At 48.4% G+C, this 23076-nt stretch overlaps 1 protein-coding gene across 2 annotated transcripts in view; it reads right to left on the reverse strand.

The window, feature by feature from the left end:
• Nucleotides 1-3428: 3428 nt before the first annotated feature.
• Nucleotides 3429-23076, reverse strand: part of LOC115468083 (synaptobrevin homolog YKT6-B-like) — a 32464-nt gene continuing 12816 nt past the window's right edge. For both annotated transcript variants that reach the window (XM_030199604.1, XM_030199605.1), the window contains exons 5-9: nt 14062-14162; nt 11912-12016; nt 8864-8929; nt 4094-4195; nt 3429-3576 (exon numbers count right to left, since the gene is read on the reverse strand). In XM_030199604.1, the coding sequence (XP_030055464.1) occupies nt 3541-3576; nt 4094-4195; nt 8864-8929; nt 11912-12016; nt 14062-14162 (410 nt within the window). In that variant the 3' untranslated portion in view covers nt 3429-3540. The remainder of the gene's footprint in view (nt 3577-4093; nt 4196-8863; nt 8930-11911; nt 12017-14061; nt 14163-23076) is intronic.

A 23076-nucleotide genomic window follows, 5' to 3' on the forward strand; every position in this document is an offset into this window, starting at 1 on the left:
ACGCCCTTTTTATAATCTCACAAAAGATGAAAATCAAGCATTGCGTTCCCTGTCATTAAATACAAATATTGTTATAAAACCAGCTGATAAGGGTGGAGGCATTGTTATTTTAGATCGAACATCTTATATACAAGAAGTAATGAGACAATTAGGTGATACTACCTTTTATGTGCCTCTTAGTGATGACCCTACAGACACCTTAAAAAATGAAATAATTGCAATTGTTGATTATGCATATAGTATGGGTTTTTTAACACTAAAAGAAAAACAATTTTTGATTACTGAGCACCCCGTTATTCCAACGATTTACATCCTACCCAAGATACATAAATCTATGACTGATCCACCAGGTAGGCCTATCATTTCAGCAAATAGTTCAGTTTTGGAACCCCTTTCTATATTCACAGATTATTTTCTTAGACCATACATTCCCAAAATTAAATCATACGTACGTGACTCATCCCATTTTATTAATATGTTGGAAGAATATAGCGGTGACTTAGAAAATTTACTATTAGTCACCCTTGATGTTGAATCACTGTACGAGCATCTTACCTCTTGTCTTGGATTGATCTCTTGAAGTTGTTTTTCCACTTGTTTCTTTTCTGTGTTGGACTTTTGTGGAAATTTTTGGACCTCTTTTATTTTCTAAGGCTGTGGGGCCAACATGAGTGCATTAGTTGCTGCTCACTGTCGGTGAAAATCTGCTATTTAAAAGATATGTGGGGAGATGTTTTGAGAGACCATATAGCATGAAGGTGTGAGGAGAGACCAAATCACCTGTGGGCTGGGGCGGGATTTTTCTGCCCACCCATCTTGGGCCCAGGCCCACCCAAAATTGGGTGTCTGGCTAAGCCCTTGCCTTTTACCATACAGAATAATTCTTTTGGCTTATTTATTGCTGTGTGAATCTTAGCTTTATACTATTTATTCCTCTCCTCCTCACAGAAACACAAATATTCTGTCAACCTGAACATATAACTTTCAAAATCCTCAACATCTCTTGATTTCCGCCATGTTCTTTCACTTTGTCATAACTCCCTTCTTCACTGAAAAACTGCCTGAGTTTTCCATGGACAAGGCTTATAACCATCTCTGAAGCATACTTCCCTCAACTGTGCTACTGTGTCCAAAGCTAGACCAAAAGAATCAATCTTGTAACTCCAAATCTCATTAGACAGCAAAATCAACAAGCTCTCTGAGAGAGGGAGGAGGCAGATAGTCTGAGTGCAGGTGGGATGTGTGTGTGTTTTTTTGTTTGAGAGAGCAAACGAGCTGAGGGCAGATGAGATGTGTGTGAGACAGTGGCGTAGGAAAGGGGGGGGGCGGTGGGGCGGTCCGCCCCTGGGTGCACGCGCTGGGGGGTGTCGGCACCGCTGGTTACCTGCTCTCTTTGCCTCGGAACAGGTTACTTCCTGTTCCAGGGCAGAGAAAGCAGGGAACCAACGGAGCCGCCGCAGCTCCCAAAGCCGACGTGCACTCGGCGGGGCAGAGCGCCAGTGGTAAAGATGCACTCGGGGGGGGGGGGGGGTTGCGCGCGCCGAGGGGTGCGCAGCGGCGACCCACCCCGGGTGTCAGCCAGCCTCGCTACGCCGCTGGTGTGAGACAGGGGCATAGCCAGACCTTGTGGTGGGAGGGAGCCAGAGCCCGAGGTGGGGGGGGGGGGGGCACATTTTAGTCTGCTGCCCCGCCGCCTCGCCGCTCCCCCAGCCACCCTTCTGCATCCCACAGCAGCAAATACCTTTGCTGGCAGGGGTCAGCAAAACCAAGGGCCAGGATGAAATTTGGGGGATCCCAGGATCCCAAGGCACCACCTAGCTACACCACTGGTGTGAGAAAGAATGAGCAGACTGGGTGAGGGCAGGTGTGATGTGTGTGTGTGAGAGATGGGCAAACTGACTGAAGGTAGATGAGATGTGTGCGTAGGAGATGGGCAGACTGGCTGAGGGCAGGTGTGATGTGTATGTGTGTGTGTGAGAGATGGGCAAACGGACTGAAGGTAGATGAGATGTGTGCGTGGAAGATGGGCAGACTGTCTAAGGGCAGGTAAGATGTGTGTGTGTGAGAGAGAGATGGGCAGGTGGGATGTGTGTGTGTGTGTGAGAAAGAGAGAGATGAGTAGACTAGCTGAGGGCAGGTGAGATGTCTGTGTGTGTTAGATAGATGGGCAGACTGGCTGAGGGCAGGTGGAATGTGTGTGTGAGAGAAAGAGATGGGTAGACTGGCTGAGAGCAGATGGGATGTGTGTGAGAGAGAGCTCTGGGCCCACCCAAAATGTCAGGTCTGGCTACACCACTGCCTTAATGGACTGACATCTGCCTCTTAAGATATTGCATGTTACAGAGAACAGACAGATATAGCACACAAGGCACCACAGCAGTCTCGTTTTTGATAAAGCAAACATGCAGCGATGATTCTGTCACTGGCCAAATATGGGTCTTAAAACAGTGTAAGAAAAGACCACTCATAGGCAGAGGGAATTTTCCAGAAGGGTTACGCCATTTGCTTCCTCCTTCAATCAAGTAGGGTACTGACTGTTTCTCCTTGTACAGAAAAGCAACATTTACACACAGAGACATAGATAAGCCATCCTATTTCTTTCCCACAGTCTGGGCTACGGATGCAGCACAGTCTTTGAGGTGGGATTTTAAACCTGGATATACAGAACCCTTAAGGTATTCCAGTGGCGTTCCTAGGGGGGCTGACACCCGGGGCGGATCGCCGATGCGCCCCCCGGGTGCAACGCGACCCCCCCCTGACGAAACGCGACTATCCCCCCTCCCCTTACTCTGCTATCCCAATCCCTGGTGGTCTAAAGGTACCTCTTCGGGGCAGGAAAGAGCCCCCTCTTTCCTGCCCGGAGCTGCTAGCTGCCCTGCATCCTCCTGTCCTGTGGTGAGTCCGGCTCTCGGCGTTTCAAAATGGCCACCCGAGAGTTGAAGCAGCCTCGCGAGACTTCAACTCTCGGCAGCCATTTTGAAACGCCAAGAGCCGGACTTACCACAGGACAGGAGGATGCAGGGCAGCTAGCAGCTCCGGGCAGGAAAGAGGGGGCTCTTTCCTGCCCCAAAGAGGTACCTCTAGACCACCAGGGATTGGGATAGCAGAGTAAGGGGAGGGGGAGGAGAGATGACAGGGGGGAGGTGAGGGCGTGGAAGGGGCGGGACAGGGGACGAGAAAAGGGCAGCTCCCCCCAGCGAAACAACACCCCTCCCCGGTGCATCTTTACTTGCTGGGGGGGAGGGGGGGCGCGTGCGTCTGTCAGTAACGCTCGTTCATTGCTCCCTCTGCCCCGTTACAGGAAATAACCCATTCCGGGGCCAGAGGGAGCAGAGAACAAGAGTTGCCGACAAGACGCACGGCACCCCCCCAGCGGCGTGCACCCGGGATGGACCGCCCCCACCGCTCCCCCCCCCTTAGTACGCCACTGGGGTATTCTGTACAACTTTCATTTCTCTCTGCTCTTTGCATATGAAAGTTCTGGGTACAAGTCAAAGCCTGATGGTCTGAATCAGTGGTGGTGGTGTCTGCCAATCCTGGTCACATGATCTCACAGCAAGAATTCTGCTTTCGTGCCTAACAGTGACAGAAGAGAAAGGGACAGACAAAAACATTGACAGTTTCATTAAGCAAGTTTTCAATACAGCAATGCAACATCAAGTCAGCAGCTAGGCATCTTTGTATATTACTAATTGTATCTGATATCCTGGTATGACTATGTCATAAAATTCTGTAAGCCACATTGAGCCTGCAAATAGGTGGGAAAATGTGGAATACAAATGCATAAATAAATAAATAAATAAAACTCACTTCCTGAAAAGGCAGCCCAGCACATTCATACAATGTACCTGAGCTGGAGAGGGGAAGGGGACTGTGAAGTTCCAATTGTGTTTTTCCTGCTAATGGCATTAGTGGGTAGTCTGCTAATAAGTAGCTTATTATCTATCTCAGTAACATGACAGCTGCTTTTAAGTGATGCATGGTTTAGGCAATTAAAAAAAAAAGGGTTAAAGCACTTTTGTCAATCCCATAGGCAGATGCCTTAGGTCTGTTAAAGCTCTCTTTGCTTCTGGATTATAGCTTAATTACTCACTGTTTTGTAGAAGGTTTTTGTACTTGTTGTTAGCTCTTCTGATTTGAACACCAAATCATCTAGTTTTTCACCTCGTTTTAACAAAGACTCCATAGTGTTGATCTACAAAAAAAAATAAAAGCAGCCATATTTTACAATAGCTACCCTTCCTCCCCCACTCATTAGACGAATTGAAAAACAGACATGAGAAAGCAAAGTTACCTAAGGAACCCTTTAACTTTCCTAACTAAATTATTGCAGAAGGGAGAGAAAGCAGTAGAGCCATAGGAAGGGAAAAATACTTCAAAGGTAAATTACCTGTTTTATTTAATCACGCATTTACATTTGTTATAAAACATGTTTGAAGGATATATGCCATTGCTATATTTATATTGCTGGATCTTGTCATGTGTGCTGAGATGTTTTCCATTATAGCAGACTTATGCCTGGTCAAGTTTGATATGGCATTATGTAACTATATATAAAAATATTGCTTTTTCTATTATGTAGTGGTTTATTTTGATACAGGGCAGCTGTTGGGTAGATTACTTAGAAACCCATCATCAAGTGCATTCTAAGGCATTATTGTGTAGTCTCTGTTTAGTATAAAGCTGTCTGGTTTTGCAGATCAGCTAGCTTTGTATATAGAACTTATTCCTTTATCTATGATCTATAGCTATATAGCCTGTGTCTTTTTGGCTTTCTCAGGGCCAAGTTAACAGACAGGTTTGCTTGGCCTAAAATAATAGGCCATAAACTTTAAAACCTCTGTTTGTTTCAAACAGACTCTAAATTAACACAGAGATATTTTCAGTGAAGGACAAGTATGAGTGATAAGTATTCGAGGGAGGTTAAAAAAAGACAAATGATGGACAATTGGGAAAAATACAAAAAAAAAGCAGAATTATGTGAAGCCAGGTGACCTTAGAGGTCAGAGTTGAAGAATACCAGATAAGTAAAAGAGAAAATATAAGGCATTAAGTGATTGGACAAAATTAAGCTTCAGTAATCTGACAAGCACATTTTGTGGCAGTCAGATTTTTGTTAAGCTTCCAGGGAAATACAAAGAAACACCAGAGAGAGAGAGAGATTTTATTTTTCTTATACTGAAATTCAGACTGATATAAATAAGAATTCAATTTTCTGTAACATTGAGATAAAATAATTTTTATTTACTCTAATAAATTTTAGCATTATTATAAAAGAAAAAAAAACTAATCTCTGGAGTATTTCCTTTGCCAGAAGGGCTTTCTTTCAGTCTTCTGTTTTGTTTAGCTTCCCTTTAGAAGCAAGAGGGTTGTTAATTGTTAATACATATCTCAAGAAACACTATTCATACCTATATACATAGTGCCTACCCATATTTAGCTCTTGCCATGCGTCTTAGTAAACAGGGGGTTAGTGTTTCAAGGTTTACCCACAGCTGATTTGATCTAATTGCATTTTTTTGAAATGGCGTTTTAGCACCATTTTTGGTAGTTATGGGTAGTTTATCTGTTTTTTTGTGACTGGTTATCTTTTTATCTTTTCAGTGGTTATTCTTAGCAGTTATGGTTTTGTACTTATATATTTTACGGTAATTTTCTCTCATGTTTTTACTGACATAGACTGGACTGTCCATTTGAGTTTTCTTGGAGGACCATGGTATTCATACAGTTCTAAGCTAATTTGGCAGGCCTACCAGGTTCTTCCTCCAGATTGGGGTCTGGCCCTGTTTCTTAGCCGATTTAGGTGCCTTACACGTTTTTTATTCATAACCAGTTATCTTTTGAGTGTCCCTTAGTTATTATTTTCAGATTTAATTTAATAGGGATGTGATCAGTATACTTTGCAGTGTGAAAGTCTGAACATGGTTTATTATTTAATTCCAGTCTCCTGCATGTATGCAATATGATCAATGTTCCTTTTTACACTTAAATGTATCTGCCTCTCCCCAGTTTGATAGATTGCCACCCACCGGTGTCAGCAGAAAAATGTCATCTGCATTCAATAGCAGGAGTTTGTCTTCCCACATCTTGATGTTGTCGAGGGATGACATAAATACATTGAACAGGAGTAGAGAGAATGGGGAGCCTTGCAGCACTCCGCAGGGTGGCACCCAGAATTGTGACATTTTTATTTTTGCGGACGCAGTAGCTTCTATTGACCAAGAAGTTGTGGAACCAGTTGAACAACGATCCCAATAGGCCAATGTCATTTAGTTTTCCTAATTACAGACCGTGGTCGACTGCATCAAAGACTGCATGTCGAACTGTAGAAGTATGGTTTGTTTGCTCTGTGAGATTAGACTAGCAGAAGATTCTCTGTGCTGTGGTCTGCTCTAAAGCCAAATTGAGTTGGGAGAATGCAGGAATGGTCGTCTATATATTTTAAGAACTGTTTGCTGACGTTGGATTCTATCAGTTTGATGAAGATTGGTATGCTCACTACGGGGCGGTAGCTGGCAGGTATTGTTGGGTCTAAGCCAGCTGCCTTTGGGATAGGTGTTAGGGCTATTTAGCCCATCTCTGTAGGTAAGATGCCCTTGTCCAGCAGGACATTAGCCATTTTGGTTATCCAGCAGATCATGAAAGTGGAGATCGAAGATAATACTACTACTACTACTACTACTTCTTAACATTTCTAGAGCGCTACTAGGGTTACGCAGCGCTGTACAAATTAACAATTAAGGACGGTCCCTGCTCGGAAGAGCTTACAATCTAAAGGACGAAATGTCAAGGCGACATTGAAGAGGTGGGCTTTGAGCATTGATTTGAAGATGGGTAGGGAGGGGGCACGGCGTATGGGCTCAGGGAGTTTGTTCCAGGCATGGGGTGAGGCGAGACAGAAAGGGCGGAGCCTGGAGTTGGAGGTGGTGGAGAAGGGTACTGAAAGGAGGGATTTGTCTTGAGAGCGGAGGTTACGGGTAGGAACGTAAGGGGAGATGAGGGTAGAGAGGTACAGAGGGGCCGCAGATCGAGTGCATTTGTAGGTGAGTAAGAGAAGCTTGAACTGTATGCGATATCTGATTGGGAGCCAGTGAAGTAACTTGAGGAGAGGGGTGATATGAGTATATCGGTTAAGGCGGAAGATAAGACGTGTGGCAGAGTTCTGGATGGACTGAAGGGGGGATAGATGGCTACGTGGGAGGCCGGTCAGGATAATAGGTTGGAAGGGCACTTGTTCAATGTACAATGGGAGTGTGCAAGCTTTTTTAATAGAGAGGTGACTTCTTCTATGGGGATAGGTGAGAAAGTCTGCTGTGGTAATGTGATTAGTGCGAGATGTTATTTCTTTTGAGGGTTTAAGCTGGGGGTTGATTTGAGTATCATGTTCTTTGGTTTGGTTGCTGAGCTCTGCTTGTATCTGGGTGATTTTATTTGCAAAGAAGTCGGTGAGATCCTGCAAGGTGGGATCAGATGCTGAGGTTGTATCATCCGACAAAGGAGAGGACGCTAGATCCTTGACTAAACTAAATGTCTTAGTGTTCAGGCTACTGTTACCTATGAGCAGTGCATTATTTCTAGCAAAAAAAGTGCCGGTACTCAAATGCCAGACCATCCTTCAGGGATGGGGGTGATCACTGAGGGACCCACCCCACAATAGCCAGGCTCCCTGCAACCAGTCACAGAATCTATGACAAGGCAGAACTGGTGTGTAGAGCCTGAGTTCTTTCATTAAAACTTAGGGTCCATGGGTCAATTTTAGTAGACAATGGAAAAGGTGCTGGTACTCAGTACCCCCAAGTACCCCCTCAAAAAAAGCCCTGCCTATGAGATTAGAATAGTGATGTTGTCTGGCCTCGGCAATTTTATTTTTGTACAATTTGAACTGAGCTTTTCAGACTTGTTTGTCAGCAGGATTCTTGCTTCTTCTCCAAGTTTTTTCCAGCTGTCTGCATATAGATTTTAGTGTAGACAGCTCAGGGGAAAACTATGGGACAGATTTCCTTTTTATAATGATTCTCATTTTTAATGGTGATATCTTGTCTAGCGTTGAGGTGACAAGTATGTCCCATTGGGATTTCATATTGGAGGGTTCTAATGACAAGTTCTTATTGTGAGACATTTTGAGCCTAAAGGCCTCTTCTCTGATTTTGCCTCTGGAGTAAATCCACTGGGGGGGATTTTGGCAGGTTGGTCTGGCTAAACATATATGAATTACTGCTTCCACTAAGTAGTGGTCCGACCAAGGCATTTCATTTCAGACAGGATCTTTCACTGTGTGTTGAGGAAATGTTCCTAGGAAGTCTCATATGTGGGCCCTGTGTTCGAAAAGCAAAGTTCCCAGGATGATATAAAAGCTTTGAAATTTGCTACATTAGGGTCCTTATCATCATCCATGTGCAAGTTTAGGTCACCTACATTGATAACATGAGGAAATTGACAGAAGGCTTGGGAGATAATCTCCAATAGTATGGGTTCAGCTTTGCACCAGGAGCTGGGTGGTTGATATATGAAGAGTAGACCTATAGAGTTTTTAAAACTTGTGAGTTGTAAGAGTGTGTATTCTTTGTGTGTTTTTTTAAAATGAATGTTTTATTGTACCTCGCCTAGATGTTTGGATAGGTGGGTTATAAATGTAATAAATAAAGTTAGAGTAGAATGTTTCGTCCTAGAGAGTGCATAGCATTATAGCTAGTCTTCTACTTGGTTTTTACACACAAGGGGAGTTTAGAACCTTGTATCCTGGTGGGAAGAGATGTGGAGTAAGGGGACTGTCAATTTCTTTTAACCAGGTTTTGGCTAGGAACATAAAACCCAGATCTTGTTCATCAGTTCATCTCTTTCTTGACATCTCTTAGGGTCTTACCAGAATAATCTTGGTTTCATCTAATTCAGACTGTACTTTACTCATACGGTCAATGTCCTGTGGATTCTGGGGGTGAGGGAGAAGAACAATAAATATTCCATAAAAACATTAAGAAAGAGTTGCAGAATATAGCATTGTATACTGATAGGTCTATAGTTTAAAAAAAATGGGAGTGCCAAAAGCTCATTTAAGTCCCCCTCATCCTCCTAATAGGACAATTCCAGACAGATGTATCCAATCTGGAAAAGTCCATAGTCTGTTATTGAGATGGACATGGGGGAAGCCACTGCAGGCATACCCAGCCACATGGCAGACACACAAACACCAACCTTCCTGCCCAGACCTGCTTCGGCCTAGTGATCTGGCTCCTGCACCATCTTGGGCTCTCTAGGGGTACTTTAAAAAAAAAAAAAAAAGCAGCTTGTTTAACACAGCCTTAAAGCTTATTATATTTAACAGGAAATAAGACAGACCAGTGTAATTTAGATACATTTTGGCACCTGGGAGCTGCAAATGGAGCCCATGGGGACACTCCCAAACAAGGTGAACGGACAAGTGGGGTGGGAGGATGGGGAGCTGTACCCCATGAGTAAGATTCCATGGGATCATGCAGGAGCTTCACCCAGTGGCACTAAGGAGTGCAACTGGGGGCTGAAGAGCAAAGCTCCACACTCAACCAGGTACAAGCAGTGACCATGAACCTGGGAGCGGCCATTTGGCTCAACCACACTGTGTGGCCACAGCTAACAGAGCAGGGAGCTAGGCCAGGTACAGGAGCACCACAGCAAACCTACCACCTGCTGGAAGGTAGAGAAAAACACTGGATTTTTCCAGAGAGCACCACAGCTTATACAGTGATGTCACTGGTAGAATTCAGTTTTCTCTACCACCATCTGCAGGTAGGAGGGGGATAACCAGTGCTTTTTTTGTGCCGGTACGCAACGGTACGGCGTACTGGCACCTTTTTCTCCTCCTGTCCTCCCCTCCCATTATTTCCAGCGATTCTCCGCCTCTCCCCTGCCCTCCCATCGACGTGCAGCAATTTTCTGTCCCTCCCCTCTCCCATATCCAGCGATTCTTCGTCCCCCAGCGTCCTCCTTCACTGCCTGCCAGCCAGTCGGACTCAGAAGCGAACGGTGCAGGCAGCGATTGGCTGGCAGCGTCGTAGCTTCCCTCTGCAAGTCCCGCCTATGCGTAAACAGGAAGTTGTAGGCGGGACTTGCAGAGGGCAGCTACGACGCTGCCAGCCAATCGCTGCCTGCACCGTTCGCCTCCGAGTCAGACGCTGGCTGGCAGGCAGTGAAAGACGACGGCTGGGGGACGAAGAATCGCTGGATATGGGAGAGGGACGGAGAATCGCTGGAAAAAATGGGAGGGAAGGGCAGGGGAGAGAGAATAGCTGGACATTGATGGGAGGGCAGGGATGAGATAATTGCTGGACATGGAGGGGAGAGAGGAGAATCGCTGGACAGGGAGGGGAGGACAGGGAAGAGAGAATTGCTGGACATGGATGGATGGAGGAGTTGGCTAGGAGAGAGGAGAAATGCTGACTTGGATGGAGGAGAGGGGAGAGAGAATTATTGCTTTATATGGATATAGAGGAGGGAAGAGAGATGAGAAATGCTGGACATGGATGGAGGGAAGGAGAGAGGAGAAGTGCTGGACATGAATGGAGGGGAGGAAAGAAAAAAGAAGATGCACATGGATGGAGATGAGGGAAACGGAAGAGGAGAAAAACTGCACATGGATGGAGAAAATAGGCAAAAGCTGGATCCATGTTATACCTCCTCCAGTCAATTGCATGGAGGAGGACCCAGCTTTTACTTATGGATGCAGGGCAACAAAAGAAGAAGAAAGGACGAAAGTAAAGAAATAAATGGAAAGGAAGCCCTGGAAACGGAGTTAAGAGAACAGATAGAGAGCAGCAGAATCAGAGACTGGGACCAATATGGATAGAAAAACAAAGTCACCAGACAACAAAGGTAGAAAAAAATCATTTTATTTTCATTTTAGTGTTTGGAATTTGTCTTATTTTGCACTGGGTATACTGGAGCTGTAACAGCTTACAGAAATTATTTATAATGAAAAAAAAATCACATTATTTTTTCTCCTATACTAGTATAATATTTTCAGTGATGTCTGTTTATATGCGCCATGGCTGGTATAAGGGGTGTGGCTATAATAGGGGCAGTGCCATGTGTGGTAACCCCGCCCACAATGAGTACCGGCACCTTTTTTTCTACAAAAAAAGCACTGGGGATAACATCCCCGTCATTCAGAACAGTGGAGCTGACACTAAAAGCATTTTCTGTACAAGTTCCTGCTGCTCAGATAGCCCAGATTAAGGCTTCTCAAGGTGGGCAGGCGGCGCAGACTCCTGATACAGTCTAACCTGCTTCACAGCGTGAGCAGCACTAAATGGCTTCAGCTGGTGCTGCCATAACACACACCGGAAAAAGAAGGACCAAGTTGAATTACAAGCCAGTGTAGAATGGAAGGTAAATAAACTAAGAACCGATAACCAGTTCTCAAACAGGAAAGACACTGTGCGAAGCTAGGAGCCTTTCAGAATATAGAGGCAAAATGAGCAAGTTTCCCCTTTCAATTTGAATTTTCTTTCCCCTTTTCCTTTCTTCTCTTTTTCCCCTTCAGCACTGAAGAAGCTGAGTAGGGGGTGGGGAGGGGAGGGGGAAGAGACCCAGATCTTCAGTCCAGGAACTGCAGCAAAGACCACTGTCCACCTGCTGAAGATAGAAAAACAATGACGCGCTGGAGCTGCCATGCACCGGGCCATTTTGGGGGGATTTTCTCTAGAATCCCAAGTCTGACCTGACCCATTTCAAACTCGAGGTCTCTTTTCCCTGGTTTTATTTCCCCCCTTGCCAAATGTGGCTCAATTCCATTAAATTTTCAGAGTTATTTTTCCCCCGGACATTCTAAGCTATACCTAGAAATGTTAGAAATTATACCTATTTCTAACATTTAGCTGTCCTGGAAAGAATAAAAGTGCATTCAGCTGCCCCATTTGAAGGAATTAAGTTACTGAACCTGGTATCTGCTGAGGTAGCCATCAAGTGCAGTGTAGGTAATGGTGTCCGGGGATCCTGAAGGCCAGTCTATCCTGTCCACAACCTTGGAGAACTCATCCAGTACCTGTGACACCAATGAAACACAGATGTTAAATATAAAGCCATGCTCCTAGTACATTCCCTAAGTCAGTGGTGACTACAAGCAGGTTTCTACAGTACAAAATTAAGTGTGTAGAGATCCTTGGATTTTAGATCTAATAATTTGCTTTTTCAAACCTGAAAGCAAGATGAGTCATTTCAGGTACAGACTGCTTCAGAGAGCTGCCAATCTAAGGACCTTATCTACTAGTGTGAGTTAACTTGCACTCAGGGCTGGCATTGTGGGGGTGGGGTGGGAAGAGGGCCTCCATACCTGCTTAAAGCTGAAGGAGATAAAGTCTGCTTGTGGCCTTTGGGGCCCCCTCCCAAGTTTCTGCCCTGAGACCCAGCATGTTTAACACCGGTCCTAATCGCATTAATGTGAGTTTTGCACTTAGTAAAATGGGTCCCTCTGAGAATGGGCCTTGCTTTAAATAACGTATGTTAAATTGCCTTAATGCACATTAACAGATTAGGCCCTAAGTTTGTATCTGAGGTAAGTGAAAGGAGATGAATTGCCTTAGGTGAACTCTGGTTTCCTTGGTTCTTAGCCCTCTGCTCTAACCACTAGGCCACTCCTCCAATGCCTACTGTGATTTTGCTCTTTACACATAGGAGGGCTCTCATCCAGTCCTACAGCTAGGATTCTTTTTTTTCTCTCCCTTCCCTCCTCAAGACTCAATCCTAGCGCTCTCCTCCTCCATCACTCACAGCTCACTGACTTGTGTGCTGGAGCTGATGTCTTTCATCCCCTCCCACTCTGCCCTCAGCTGAATCCAAGGACCTTGAATCAGACAGCTGCAGACTACTATGGCTGTACCTGCTCCAGCCTCTCCTTTCCTGACTGCCCTTACATGCTGCCTATTGACAGGGGACTGACTGGGAGATGCACAAAGGTCCTCAGAAAGAACCGCCCGGTATTTGCACCTCGGTAAAAATTATTGATTTGGAAGTTGCATGCAAATAAGCTGCTCGCAAAAGCAGCGAGAAACTCAACATGAGGGAAGCCAGTCGGTCAACTGAGCATGAGCAGAACATGCCAATCACTAAGAGTGGCTGTACTGTGCATGCTCAGAGAAGCGCTTGTATACAGCTTTCATACACGAATAGAAGCTGCTTGTATGAAAGCCAGTGTAGCTTTTTTTCCCCCTCAAAACTGCAGTGGGGTGTGCTTCCAGGGCTGGAAGCAGCATCTGACGGGTGAACTATCATGCTGGAGCTCTGGTGTCTTCCCTGATTCCTGGAGAGAGGGCGTGAGGAAAAAGTGGCACTCACCTCCAATCCCACACTTCACTGCCACGGCCACTCGGAAAACAGCTGTGCATCGCTTTGAATACACATTTGAATGCTTAATAGCTCATGTAAATAGATTAGAATAGGATTCCCATTGTCTGCTCCCCCACATGGTAAAAAGCCCATAGAACCCCACTGTGCAGTTCCTGCTGAATAAAAGTGCTCAGTAAACCGGCTGGAATCGGTCTGAAAAGCATGTTGCTGAGCTGGTAGGCTTTGTGCATTGGGCCCTGAGTAAAGAAGGGGAAGGGGTGAGCCCAGATTGCTAAATTCACCAGTCTACCCCCCCCCCCCCCCTTCTGCTTTTCCCAACACATGCTGACAGGACAGGATGGAAGGGGGCAAGGCTGAAGCAAATACATCATACCTAAAAACAAATATACTACTCCCATTGCTAGACCCTCCCTCCCTGTTTCCTGCTTGGTGCCTGAAGAGAAGAGGACAAAGAGGCACTGGCCTAGCAACACCCTGTCCAGAGTTTACCAGTGTTTTCCTGGAGACCTCGTCAATTAATACAAATTTCCTTAGCCTCCAGGTCACTTCACTCAAGAGAGACCTAGGTATGGCTAGAATTAGTGAGTGTTTTCTTCTGTCTGGAAACTGGAGCCAGAGGCAATTTATAACCAGTGGAAACATCAATTCTGAAACCCACAGCCTGCCAGTAACCACAGGTGGTAACAGTTTGCCTCTGTACAAAAATAAAGTTCTGAACTGTGTTGTCCAATTCTCAGTTCGTACCTTGTCCAGCAGGGTGAAGCAGACACGGGACGGGTACTCACTGTCTGCAATGACCACTCCGGCCAGTGAGTCATTCCGAACGTAAACATGGCACAGGTATTCTGAAGAAAAGGGCAACACGTGAGATGGTTGCTGAGCATAAAAGGGACAGGTAGCATTTTTATCACTCTCCAGCTGCAATGACAGCTACTGTCAGACTTGTGAGTTCTTGTACCAAGTAGAGCGCTGCTGATCCCGGTACTCAGACCAGGCTCTGCTTGGTGGCTGGACAACCCCGGGTTTCACCTGTACTGACCGCCGTTCCCCAGAGGTTGAGCCCCTAGGTGCGGGCGGCCTGCAGGACTTACGGGACAGAGCTGGAAGCGGGGTGATGAATGTATCAGCCAGGCAGCAGGTCAAGAGAGTAATCCAGGTACAGGCGGCAGGCAAGAGAGTAATCCAGGTACAGGCAAAGTCAACAACGAGGGACCAGTAGATAAGAAGCAGACTACAGAGTTAGAAACACCTACCAAAGTAGAAGCCGAAGCATGGAGTCCAGGGAAAGCTCAGCTAATAAAGTGCTGGTGTCTGACATCAGCAAGGAGAAGGGGCACAGCCATAGGACAAGAGCAGGGGAAGGAGGAACCGGAAGATCAATGGGAGAGAAGCAAGGGAAGCCAGGCAGAGGAAGAGCAGACCCAGGTGGGTGGAAGCAAAGCAATCAAGGAGCCTGGAAGCCAGGCAGAGAGAGAGATAGAGAGAGAGCAGAAACAGGTGCATGGAAGCAAAGCAATTAAGGAACCTGCAACCACCGCTCTGAGCAAACCCAGAAAGGACTTCACACACGTGGCTCAGGCAGTGCCAGTCAAGTGTGCGGGTCGATGGGATCCTGCGCAGCCCGAGGATGCTGCTTGAATTGAGGTAGGGGACATGACAGCTACTAAGCATCACAGACTAAAGTTTTTTTTTTTGTCATTACCCTGGATATTATAATTAGATTAAATCAGCTGTGAAAGTAACTTTCTTTGACTATGTGCTTGTTGGCATTTGCTTTAGAAAGGGAGGAGAGAGGGGTTATTGCTTTACCAATCTAGCACAAATGGGTCTGGACCAGTGAGGTCTTAAGGCATGACTGACTGTACACTGGTTTCTTAAAATTACATGTCCCAGCTTGACTATCAAATGTGGTCACCAAGGTGCCTACTGGCTGGATAACAGGTGAATTTGGGTCCTGTTTTTTGGTCTGTACAGGATGGGCTTGAGACAACAAAGTATTAAATAATCTGTGAGTGAAGAATGCCAATGTACCCCCCCAACACAAGACAATCAAACATCCAGAAGGTGAAGGGGAGAGAAGGTCTGACTTAGTAAGAAGTAAAGATATATTTGGAAGTCCCCTCTGCTTATTTCTCTTCCTTCCAGTCATTTCTGTAACATGGCCTGGTCCCAGCCATGAATGTTACAGCTGCAGGGGACATCAAAAGAGTTGTTCATTTTGAGCTCAGGAAAAAAGACACTCAGCTCTAGAATGTACCACAGCTGGCACTAGTCCAGTGCTAACTTTATGAATGGGTACAGGTTATCCAGCGGAGAGACCTACCTGAAGGTAAAAGGAATCACACTCAACAGCAAAAACAGAGAGATAATAATACATTTTTGCATTGTAAAAGAGCTAGTTATGGATCATGATCAGAAGGTGCCACCGAATGGACTAAAATATCCATTCAACAAAGGGATAGTCAGAAACAAGGCCCGGTGGCTTGTTGAATCTCATATACTTAAAAAAATTCAAAGGGTCGTGTATGAGAAATGGGTTTTAATTCAAAATTTTAACATGTTGCCTTTTGGCTACTGATTATACCCATACTTTTTGCAGTTGTTTTAAACATTGTTTGCTTCCTAGATGAATATTCTTACAGGCAAAAAGCAATCCCTATATTATATATATATAATTTTGTTTTGACATTAATTTTCATTGCTATTTCTTTTATTGGTGCTGTACTCAACTTTTTAAAAAACTTGTCTGTTTCCTAGGTGAACACTTCTAAAAGAAAATAAAGCATTTAAAAAAGGAAAAAAGTTTGCTTATCTGTAACTTTTTTTCCCCAGCTCTGAAAAGCAGGGAGGAACAGCCTGTAGTATTCACACTAGTTCTGGGGACTTGTGGTCTTAAAAAGCAAAAACAGCACTGTTACGATCTCTTGAAAAAGCAGGAGGAAAAGTACATCTGCCTTATGGTTACTGCTTATGTCCGCACTCAGGGCCGTGCCAAAACAGTAAGCGGGGTAAGCACCGCAGGGGGGCGCCACCGCGCCATGCTTACCCTCGCTGCTTACTTCAGCTCCCAGACCCCGACAGCAGCCCAAATTGGGTATATCATCGTTGGTATTTGTAAAGCAGCAGCTGCATGGCTACCCTTCCTTGCATACGTTTGCGGAGCACCACTGTGTCCAGTTGCCATGGCAGCCGATTCCAGATTCACTGTAGTCCCAGACAACAAACCCAAGAAGCAGCCACGCTTTCTCCTCTGATGCAACTTCCTGTTTCCGGTAAGGGACGGCGGGATGTGCGGAGGGACTGTCTGGGAGAGAGATTGTTGGGTTTATGCGGGGGACAGACGGGGCACCGGAGAACGAAAGCCGCGGTATTGATAGTGGGCGTGAGCGACTTCAGGTATGAATTTGACTTGGGGAGGTGCCGTTTCGCGGAAGATAGAGATGGCAGCTCACGGAGAGGGGAGGCCGGTCCCCGAATGCGTGTGACTGGGATTATCAACGCAGAACTTGCCAAGGATTAGGAGGTTGGGATAGGAGACCACTACCTCACATAGTGTAGCAGAAACAGACCAAGTGTCCCGTCCCGGGTCCTTACCGTGGCTCCCAATGCGGGGGGCGAGGATCGGCGGAAGCCGCGGGATCCAGGGCGGCAGGGACGAGTCGCCAATGGGGCTGGCGCTGCCGCGAGCCGTTCCGAGGCCGGCGAACCGCTGGAGCGAACGCCGGCCTCGGAGAAGGGAGCACGCCGGCCAAAATGGCGGCGTCGGCGTCGTCGTCTCCCTGGCTCAGCGCAACCCAGCGAGCCAGCTCTGCCTACTCGCGCCGGATTGGCGCAGGGCAGCGAGAGACTCCGCCTGCAAGGTGGCCTGGCCTATCCAGGCGCGCCTTGCCTGCCAGAGCGGAGGGGATTGGTTCCTCGTCTAGACAGGGAGGAGCAGGCGGGAGATTTAAACCACGAAACAGGAAGAGTCAGTGCTTCCGTTTCGTTTGTCAGAAGCCCACGTTGTGGATCGGAATTGCCACCTATAGAGACTGTGTCCTCTTCGCTAGCTGCCCTTGCTAGCCACCGCCATAGACTGTGTCCTCTTCAGCTAGCCGTCCTTGCTAGCCACCTCCAGAGACTGGGTCCTCTTCAGCTAGCCGTCCTTGCTAGCCACCTCCAGAGACTGGGTCCTCTTCAGCTAGCCGTCCTTGCTAGCCACCTCCAGAGACTGGGTCCTCGTCCGCTAGCCGTCCTTGCTAGCCACCTCCAGAGACTGGGTCCTCTTCAGCTAGCCGCCTTTGCTAGCCACCTCCAGAGACTGTGTCCTCTTCAGCTAGCCGCCCTTGCTAGCCATCTCCAAAGACTGTGTCCTCGTCGGCTAGCCATCCTCGCTAGCCACCTCCAGAGACTGTGTTTTCTTCAGCTAGCCGTCCTTGCTAGCCACCTCCAAAGGTTGTGTCCTCTGCAGCTAGCCCTCCTTGCTAGCCACCTCCGGAGGTTGTGTTCTCCTAGGCTAGCCGTCCCTGCTAGCCCCCTCCAGAAACTGTGGCCTCTTCAGCTAGCCGTCCTCGCTAGCCACCTCCAGAGGCTGTGTTCCTTTTTGTGCTAGCCGTCCCTGCTAGCGGCCCCTTTAGAGACTGAGTTGCTGACTACCTGCCAGGCCGACCGTCCCCCCGCGGTTCCAGCAGTCCTGCTGGCCGCCTGCAGCTGGGGGCTCAACCCTCGGTGAACGGCGGTCGCCGCGGGTGAAGATTCGGGGTGCGTGGCGGTCCTCGGGGGTCTTACCGGGCCTCAGGGAACCTAAGGGCTCACCAATAACCGAAACAGGACAGGAAACGGAAGCCATGAGCTCGCCTACGCAGCCCGATCTACGGGACCTGGCCAAGGTACTTCAGCAGCAGCAGCAGCTGAACGCCCTGTCGGGGGCGCTACAGAATGTTTGCTCTCAACTTTCTACGCTCCAGGTACAGAACCAGGCCGCTGCGGTCCAGGGGGCCACAGCGGCTCCCCGTCCGGGAGGGTTCCGCACGGGACCTCGGTTCCCTGAGCCGGCACGATATAATGGGGCCCCCGGAGGTTGCCGGGGGTCCCTCAATCAGTGCAACTTGGCCTTCCGGATGCAACCGGAGACATTTGCCTCAGACCAAAGCAAAGTGGGATATATCATGGGCCTATGTGAAGGGAAGGCCCTGGCCTGGGTGGCTCCACTCCACGAGCAGCAGGACCCCATTTTGGATGACTATAACGAATTTCAGCGACTGTTCCGTATGGTGTTCGACCTTCCTGGGAGACCATCTTCCGTGGCCTCGGAACTGCTGCGAATTCATCAAGGTGAGGGAACAGTGGCCGATAACGCCATTCGTTTCCGGACTTTAGCCACAGAGCTCCGCTGGAACCCGGAGTCCTTGATGGCTATCTTTACGGAGGGGTTACAAGAACGTATCAAGGACGAATTGGCAGGACGAGAGGTCCCAGGCCAATTGGATGCCCTGATTTCGCTCTGTATCCGAGTAGATACCCGGTTCCAGGAGCGAGCGAGAGCCCGGGCGGAACGGCAGAAGTGGGTACGGGGTACGTCCCGGACTGCTAAGGGGCCGTCTCCTCGCTGTGGGAACCAAGATTCCAAGGAGACTGGGGAGGAGCCGATGGTGATGGGCCGTCAACGGCTGGCCCCTTCCGACAGGAAAAAACGCTTGTGTTTGCTAAGCTCAGCAAGTGCGCTTTTCATCAGAGGTCGTTACCATTTTTGGGACACATCCTGTTACCCGGAGGACTACAGATGGAGCCGGACAAACTCCGGGCAATTCGAGACTGGCCACAACCACTGGGATTGAAGGCACTGCAACGTTTTTTTAGGATTCGCGAACTATTATCGCCAGTTCATTCCACAACTGACGGCGCCGTTAACGGCGCTCACTCGAAAAGGCGCGAAGGTCCGGGACTGGCCGCCCGAGGCGCAGGTGGCCTTTCGCCAGGTAAAGGAGGCATTCAACTCAGCATCCATTTTGTTAGCCCCGGATCCAGGAAGACCCTTTGTTGTGGAAGTGGACGCGTCCGCGTTGGGAGCCGGGGCGGTCCTCTCGCAAGTGAATTCCAAGGGCCAGCGCCAGCCCTGCTCTTTCTTCTCTCGTAAATTCTCCCCGGCAGAATGTAATTATACAGTCGGGGACAGAGAACTCTTAGCATTGAAATTAGCTCTGCAAGAATGGAGACATCTGCTGGAAGGAGCGGAACATCGATTCACGGTGATCACGGACCACAAGAATCTACTATATCTACAAGAGGCCCAACGGCTCAACCCCCGACAAGCCCGGTGGTCACTGTTTTTCGCCAGATTTCATTTTCAGTTGGTCTTTCGGGCAGCCGCTCAAAATACCCCTGCGGACTCTCTCTCCAGAGCATTTGAGATTCCAGAGGAGACTAAGGAGACCCATTCCATGCTGGATCCGGCATGCCTCAGCGCGGCCGCAGGGGAGGTGGCTCCTGCGAAAGAACTGGTGCCGGCCGCCGAACGAGCAAAAGTAATGCAATGGGGGCATTCGTCCAGATGGGCGGGACATTTTGGATATCAAAAGACTTTGCGTCTCATTACCCGACAGTATCAATGGCCTCAGATGAGGCGGGACATTCTGCAATTTGTCACCACTTGTCCGGTGTGCGCCCGGACCAAACCGGTGGTTGGGACCCCCATGGGGAAGCTACAACCACTGTCCGTACCGACAGGTCCCTGGACGGAGTTGTCCATGGACTTTATCACCGATCTCCCCAGCTCCCGGGGACATACGGTGATTTGGGTGGTAATTGACCGTTTTTCCCGAATGGCCCATTTCGTTCCCTTGCCGGGACTTCCCTCGGCGGTTGTATTAGCCCAACACTTCATTCAACACATTTTCCGACTTCATGGGCTACCTCTTCGGATTATTAGTGACTGAGGCCCGCAATTCACCTCGCGGTTCTGGAGGGCCTTGTGTACAGCATTGGGGGTGAAGACCGACTTCTCATCAGCGTACCATCCCCAAACCAATGGCATGGTCGAGAGGACGAACCAAACGTTAAAAGGGTTCCTACGAGCATTCGTCAACAAACGCCAAGATAACTGGGTCTCCCTACTTCCTTGGGCCGAGTTTGCATATAATCACAGTACCCACTTGGCTTCGGGAGACTCTCCATTTTTCTTGGTGTATGGACGACATCCTCGACTTCCAGCACCTTTCCCATCTGGATCTCCGACCCCCATGGTTAATGTAACGCTGGCAGATCTGCAAAGGGTCTGGGAAATGGCCCGAGAACAATTGCAGAAGGCAGCCACCAAATACAAGATCTTCGCATATCGACATCGGAAAACCGCTCCCGTCTTGCAACCAGGGCAGAAGGTATGGTTAAGCACGAAATACCTTCGGCTTCGGGTGCCCTCCCGGAGATTGGGACCGCGATACATCGGACCTTTCGCAATCCAATCTCGGCTGGGAGCTATGACATATCGATTGCGGCTACCTAGTACTCTGCGGGTGCATAACGCTTTCCACATTTCCTTATTGAAGCCTTTTCGAGGGTCTCAATGGCATCTGCAACAGCAAGAGACCGAAGATCTAGAAGCAGATCCCGATCCAGAGTTTGAAGTGGACGAGGTCCTGGATGCAAAGAGACAGCGAGGAAAGCTATATTACTTATTGTCCTGGAAGAATTTTGGCCCCGAAGACAACTCATGGGAGCCCGCAGCGAACGTCCATGCTCCAGAGTTGGTCAAAGCCTTTCACGCCCGGTATCCTTCCAAACCCGGGCCCAGGAAGAAGGGGGCATCCGGGGAGGATACTGTCCCGTCCCGGGTCCTTACCGTGGCTCCCAATGCGGGGGGCGAGGATCGGCGGAAGCCGCGGGATCCAGGGCGGCAGGGACGAGTCGCCAACGGGGCTGGCGCTGCCGCGAGCCGCTCAGAGGCCGGCGAACCGCTGGAGCGAACGCCGGCCTCGGAGAAGGGAGCACGCCGGCCAAAATGGCGGCGTCGGCGTCTCCCTGGCTCAGCGCAACCCAGCGAGCCAGCTCCGCCTACTCGCGCCGGATTGGCGCAGGGCAGCGAGAGACTCCGCCTGCAAGGTGGCCTGGCCTATCCAGGCGCGCCTTGCCTGCCAGAGCGGAGGGGATTGGTTCCTCGTCTAGACAGGGAGGAGCAGGCGGGAGATTTAAACCACGAAACAGGAAGAGTCAGTGCTTCCGTTTCGTTTGTCAGAAGCCCACGTTGTGGATCGGAATTGCCACCTATAGAGACTGTGTCCTCTTCGCTAGCCGCCCTTGCTAGCCACCGCCATAGACTGTGTCCTCTTCAGCTAGCCGTCCTTGCTAGCCACCTCCAGAGACTGGGTCCTCGTCCGCTAGCCGTCCTTGCTAGCCACCTCCAGAGACTGGGTCCTCTTCAGCTAGCCGCCCTTGCTAGCCACCTCCAGAGACTGTGTCCTCTTCAGCTAGCCGCCCTTGCTAGCCATCTCCAGAGACTGTGTCCTCGTCGGCTAGCCGTCCTCGCTAGCCACCTCCAGAGACTGTGTTTTCTTCAGCTAGCCGTCCTTGCTAGCCACCTCCAAAGGTTGTGTCCTCTGCAGCTAGCCCTCCTTGCTAGCCACCTCCGGAGGTTGTGTTCTCCTAGGCTAGCCGTCCCTGCTAGCCCCCTCCAGAAACTGTGGCCTCTTCAGCTAGCCGTCCTCGCTAGCCACCTCCAGAGGCTGTGTTCCTTTTTGTGCTAGCCGTCCCTGCTAGCGGCCCCTTTAGAGACTGAGTTGCTGACTACCTGCCAGGCCGACCGTCACCCCGCGGTTCCAGCAGTCCTGCTGGCCGCCTGCAGCTGGGGGCTCAACCCTCGGTGAACGGCGGTCGCCGCGGGTGAAGATTTGGGGTGCGCAGCGGTCCTCGGGGGTCTTACCGGGCCTCAGGGAACCTAAGGGCTCACCAATAACCGAAACAGGACACCAAGGCAGTGGTGTGAGCAGCTGGTGGTTAAAAAAAAAAAAAAAAAAAAAGAAGGTGCAGGCATTGTTGCACTGTGCAATTTTCCCTTTAACAGGTCATCAGGGATCTTTTACACCTATGGTTGGGAGAGGGTTTTTGCGTTTGTTTGTTTTTTTAAACATAGTTAACTACTTGGTCCCATTAAACTTATCCCCAAGAGCAATAGATCACAGGTTAATATGCCAGACTCCTTACAAAGGTGTAGTTAACTTTCACACAATAATGTGGCATGCCAGTGTCAGCAGAAGCTGAGTTTTATATTTATAAAAAAAGGAGCTACAATGCAGCTCATTATTTTTACTGCCAAGTTAGGCTTGATGTTTTGGCACTAAAGCTATAGTGTTTGCGCCTGTTCTTGCTGCGCCCCCCGGAGTCCAATCAGGCCAGCAGATAACTAATCCTCTCAACTTATCTTAGAAACCCGGACAGCTGGTTAAGGACTATTTACACTACAACAAGAAAAAACAAAAAGGAAAAAAAACAAGAGAAGCGCTTCTCGGGGTAACACTGGTTTATTTCTTTATCCAGAGATTTAGGATAAATAAGAAATAGTCATAGATATAGTCTAGAATAGGACAGAAAAGAGAACATATACAGAAATGAAATTACAATGGAAAATGGTCAGGGCAGTCTTTTCAGTTCCCTGGATTGGGGCCCAAAAGAGATGCACGCTGACCAACCTCCTATCTGGCAGAGAAATATTATATAGGGTTTCTTTTCCCTTTCAATACAAAAGGAGCACAAGAAGGAGGAGGGTTTCTCTCACCCCCTTAATTAGCA

The sequence above is a fragment of the Microcaecilia unicolor genome, chromosome 4, assembly GCF_901765095.1.
Source record: "Microcaecilia unicolor chromosome 4, aMicUni1.1, whole genome shotgun sequence".
NCBI lineage: Eukaryota > Metazoa > Chordata > Amphibia > Gymnophiona > Siphonopidae > Microcaecilia > Microcaecilia unicolor.